The following is a 5,013-nucleotide window of genomic DNA, read 5'->3' as shown; positions in this document are numbered from 1 at the left end:
GGAGAGCACCCAAAACCTGCCCCTTGGGCTGCAGGCGAAGGAAATACCGCTGCCCCACTGCGGCACTGCCGACCCCAGAAGTTTCCTCTCAGTTAATCCCTCCCGCGCCTCGAGGGGCCTGGAGACCGGCACCTGATAACAAGGTGTTCGTAAGGGACGATGGATCACCGGCGGCTGGCAGCGGGCTCGGTCCCGGCGCCGTCCCGGCTGCAGGGCGCTGCCCGCGGATCTGCACATGTTGCCCGCGGAGAAGCCGCCCCGCCATCACCGACCGCGGGGCACCGGACTGGGCACAGGCGCCTGCAGGGGGCGCTGCGGCTCCAGCGTTCGGCCTCTCTGCCTCTGCAGGAGGAGCAGCCCCGGGAAGGCCCTGCCGCGGGAGCACCGAGACCGAGACGGACCCGGACCGCCACGAGCAGCTCCCGCCGCGGACAAAACAGGGACCAGCTGCGGGGGAGAGGTGGGCCGACAAAAATAACTCTATGGGTGGGAACAGACAGTGTAGTCAAAGTGGCAACAGTTTATTTATTAGCCAAAAATATATACTTTCTTGTACAATTTGGTTCACACGTATGTACATTTTTACTGTATGTACAAAAACAAACAACAACAACCAAAAAAAAAAAAAAATCGAAACACCTAATTCTCACTGGACTTCCAAAAAACCTCACAAACTCAGCTAATCCAGGTGGTAGTACAGAAGCGGGCATATTTTTTTTTTTTTTCCTTTCAGTTTTAATATACGGACATGCTTACAAGTTGTAACTATACAGAGATTATTTTTTTTGTTTTGTTTTGTTTTTACAATCATTACAACAACAATTACAAAAAATTAACTATGATGATGACAACGCCGATAGAACCATAGCGGCATCAAGTTGGTTCTGGGGCCTGGAAAAAAGTGACACAGAAAAAAATATGTATTTAATAAGATTTCTAGTCATATGGGGCTGACAAGGTATTTCTAACTGTAGGTAGCGCTGGTTTTGTTGTTGTTGTTGTTATGGTTTTAAAAATAGGTTTCTAAATATATAAAGTTTTTGGAGTGACTAATAGCAAATTTATCTAGCTACGAATATCCCCGTGGTTTTGCTCATCAGACGAGCAATTGATTTCAGTGGCTGCGAGGCCAGGCTCAGAGCGGCAAGGTTCAACCCCTTCAGGTCTTCTACTCGCTGGGGCTTATTTTAGCTTTTATTATTATTGTTATTATTATTATAGCCGGTTCTTTCCACCGCCCCTGCGCTGCTGCGTTTCTCCACACCGTTTCTCTGGTCCTGAGGGAGGCGGGCACCGGCCGCCCAGAGGCGCTCCCCTCGGTTCCAAGCACAGGAGCCGCGGCCCCGGGCGCGGCTTGGCCGGCCCGCGGGCATCGCTCCCGAGGAGCGGACGGCAAAGGAAAGAAAAACATCGGATCGGAATAACCCACCACATACGCAGAAGGACAAGAAACCGCTCTGGGAGAAGAACTAAAGACGCGGAGAAAATAAGCTAACCGTTTACAACTCCCTCTACATATCCTTAGAAGACAGAGGAAGCAATCCCTTACCACCTCTGCACTGGCTGGAAAGCTGTCTTTATTAACTTTTTCTCTACTTCCAAGGCACTACATCGATCTAAAAAAAAAAGAGAAGGAAAAAAGAAAAAAAAAAAAACCCACAGAAAAAAGAAAGTGTTCCTTTACAATCCCCATTTTAAATCCCCATTTTATTCACTCCTATCCCTGAATTAAGCCTCTAGACTTCAGATCTCTTCTCGGCAAGTTGCAAATACGACAAAGCAACTGCTTTGCTGCAGGAGTGACCGTCAAAGAGAACCCGAATCGACTCCGGAGCAAGCCTTGCGGCCCGGATCTTCCGCAAAGACGATTTGAGCAGCAACAACAACAGCAACAAAAGTTACATCCGTCGGAGGAAGGTAACGCCGGGGGTGTAAGACTAACCTGGCGGAAGCCCCCCCGTCGCCGCCGCTGCACCAGGGAGCCCCGCGGCCGCCCGCCCTCCTCCACCTGCGCCCCGACGGCTGCGCCGGGCAGGGGCCACCTTGAGAAACCGGCGGGGACTTCCGCGCCGCTCCGCGCAGCACCGCCGAGCCCCCCGCGGTGGCTGCCGGCCCGAACCCGTCCCCGGCGCGTCCCTCAGCGGTCACCTGCTCCGGCGGGCTCCGCGCTCTGCGCCTGGGCCGCCGGCCGCGGGAAGGTGGCGGCGGGGGGAGCGGCGGGAGCGGCCCCCAGCCCCAGGAGGTGGGGGGTGTTCAGTAAGGCCAGCGGGTGGGGGGCCGGGTGGTGATGGTGGTGGTGGGCCGGGAAGGCGCGGTTGGTCCAGTTGGAGAACTTGCTCAGGGGGCAGGAGGAGACGAGTCTGTGGGGCGGCGGCGGGGGGGGCAGCGGTAGCGGGGCGACTGCGGGCGGAGAGCCGCCGCCGGGAGACTTGCGAGGGTTGTCCGGGCTGGTGGCCGTCTCAGCCAGCGACCAGATCTTGGGCTTCGGCATGGCACCGGCCAAAGCGCCGTCCGTCGGGGAGGAGGCGGCGGAGGAAGAGGCAGAGGAGGGCGGAGAGAGCTGGTGGTGCGGAGGCTGCAGGGGCTGCTTGAGGGGCTCCAGAGCGGCGGCTGGGAGCTCGCATTTGTGATGGTGGTGGTGGTGGTGGTGGAGGTGGTGGCGGAGATGGTGCTGCTCCCCCTCGGCGGCCTTGACGTAGCGCTCCTCGGAGCCGGGCAGGTCCTCGAAGCCCTCGGAGCCCTCCGAGTCGGTCTTGGAGTCAGAGTGCAGGAGGTCGGCGTCCTGCAGCTCGTCCTCCAGCTCGTCCTTGTTGCTCTCGATGTTCTCTGTGTCGATGTTCTCCAGGTCGATCTCTTCCTCGTCCTCCCGCTTGTCCTCTTCCCCCTCGTGATCGCTCCCGTAGGAGTTGCCCTCCTCGTCCGTCCTGCTTCGGGGGGCCCAGGTCATTTTGTTCTCCTTTTTGAGCCGTCGCCGTGCGTTGGCGAACCAGGTGGAAACCTGGGTGAGGGTCATTTTGGTGATGATGGCCAGCATGATCTTCTCGCCCTTGGTGGGGTAGGGGTTTTTCCGGTGCTCATTGAGCCAGGCCTTGAGGGTGCTGGTGCTCTCCCGGGTGGCATTCTTGGGCCGCGACGGGTCCCCGAACTGGTACTGGCCGTAGGGGTAGAAGGCGGGGTGGTGGTGGGGGAAAGCGGCGTGCTGCACCCCCGGGCTCTCCTTCAGCTCGTACTGGGCGCCCTGCAGCAAGAGGGAAGGGGGCGGCCCGGATGAGACGGTGCTTTGGGCCCGGCCCGGGGCCCCTCCATACCGCCGCCGTTACGTGTAGCGCGGCGGCCAGGCAGAGCTGCCTCCCGCGCCGCGGAACTCCTCTGCCCCGCTGCGGCAGCCCGGGCCCCGCCGGCTACGCCGTGGCCGAGGCGCGGAGCCCGTAGAGAAGGACCAGCTCCCCAGGTGCGGGAGCGCAGCGGGGCCGCCGGCAGCCGGGACCGGTTACAGCAGCCGTCAAGCCCTGCGGGCGGAGGAGGGGACGCGGGGTCGCAGCTCCAGCCCTGCCCCTCTTCGGCCGCGCTCCCAGGGTCGGGCAGCGATAAAGCCCCATCTCCCCTGACAGCCCTCCCGGCGGCCCCCCTGCCCTATCCCCAGTGCGAACCGTGCCCGGGCTGGCCCCGACCCGAGCGTCCCGGGGAGCGAGCGGCGAGCCCCTGGGGGGCCTCTTACCAGCTGAGGGAAGATGGGCAGCTCGGCGGCGTAGGGCAGGAACGCTCCGTAGCTCTGGGCGGCGGCAGCGGCGGCGGCGTAGGGCGCGCTGTACATGGAGGAGAGCACGTTGGAGAGGGTCCCGGACGGGGCCAGCTCGGCTCCGCCGCGGGAGCCGCCGCTCCCCGGGCGCTCCGCTGGGTAAATCGGCCTGATGTACTGGTAACCCAGCTGGGGGAAAGACATGGTGTGGGAGCGGGGGCAGGGGAGGGGGGAAAGGAGGAGGGGGGGAAAAGAGAGGAAGAAGGGAGAGAAAAGGGAGAAAGTAGCAGGGCCGGCAGCGGAGGAGGGAGCCGGGTCGCTTGCCCTCGCCGGCCGCCCACACTTTCAGCGCCTCCCGCAAACTCCGGCGGACATGGAGGGGGGAAACCCGGGGATGCGCGGAGGCCGCGGGCTCCCTCCTGCCTTCGGCCGCAGCGGTAAACGATCCGATCGCTGCTTTCTTCTCTCAGTTTTCCTATTGATCTGAGTGGACCCAGGTCAGGTCCTAACAGATTGCCTGAGATTATTGGGACTCTGGGATCTGATTGACATTTCTAGTCTCTCACAAGCCCCTCCTATTTCTTTTAAGTCTCTCTCTCCCTCTGCCTCCCACTCTCTCTCATGCCCAGAGCTCGCTCTCGCAGGGTTTGTCACTAGCTGCTGCCCCCCCCCCCTCCTCCTTCTTCTTCTCTTTTTTTTTTTTTTTTTTTTTAATCTGTTTACTGACGTCGCGATCTTTTATTTGAGTTGCTTTCAAATCTCGTTTTAGCGATCGCCAATCAGTTGTGTGTTTTACAAAGGTTTAACCCTGACTCATGGTATTCTAATTATATAGAGATAGATTTAGATATAATTTCGTTCATAGCCCCCCCCCCTCCGCCAGAGAGTAGGAAGCCAGTGTGTCAGTTGTGAGCGGCACACGGGAGGGACAGGAAAAAGTTGTGACATTTAAAAATAAACCCCCTCTCTCTCTAGTCCCCCTGCTTAGGTTTTCAAATTTACAGCCTTTCCTTGGCCGGGTTAATTTTGTTTTATTTATTAAGATATTCCCTCCTATCCTTCCCCCTGTCCGGCCCTGGCGAGGGTTACATCTCCGCACACAGATTTAAAAGTCTGTTAGATTTTTCTCAAAAAATTTGCATTTCCAGAGCTACCTTGAAAAGTTTCCTAATGTACTGAATCTTTAAGGAGCTCTCTACGTTTTGTCTGGGCTAACTGTGGGCAGATACAGTGGAAAAGCTAAGTTAATTTTCCTCCTAATAAGGGACTTCAAA

General features: G+C 58.3%; 1 protein-coding gene across 1 annotated transcript; it reads right to left on the bottom strand.

Annotated features, from left to right (window-relative positions):
- Positions 1-708: 708 nt before the first annotated feature.
- IRX3 (iroquois homeobox 3) lies at positions 709-3,943 on the bottom strand (the record flags this gene model as incomplete). The annotated part of the gene is made up of 4 exons (XM_080637629.1): positions 709-891; positions 1,550-1,616; positions 2,149-3,238; positions 3,719-3,943. The coding sequence occupies 4 exons, from the start codon at positions 3,941-3,943 to the stop codon at positions 837-839; spliced, it is 1,437 nt and encodes a 478-aa protein (XP_080493755.1). The 3' UTR covers positions 709-836.
- Positions 3,944-5,013: the final 1,070 nt, after the last annotated feature.

The sequence above is a fragment of the Psittacula echo genome, assembly GCF_963264785.1.
Source record: "Psittacula echo genome assembly, chromosome: Z".
Classification (NCBI taxonomy): domain Eukaryota; kingdom Metazoa; phylum Chordata; class Aves; order Psittaciformes; family Psittacidae; genus Psittacula; species Psittacula echo.
Note: the sequence above shows the minus strand (reverse complement) of the source record. Positions and strands in the feature narration are given on the sequence as shown.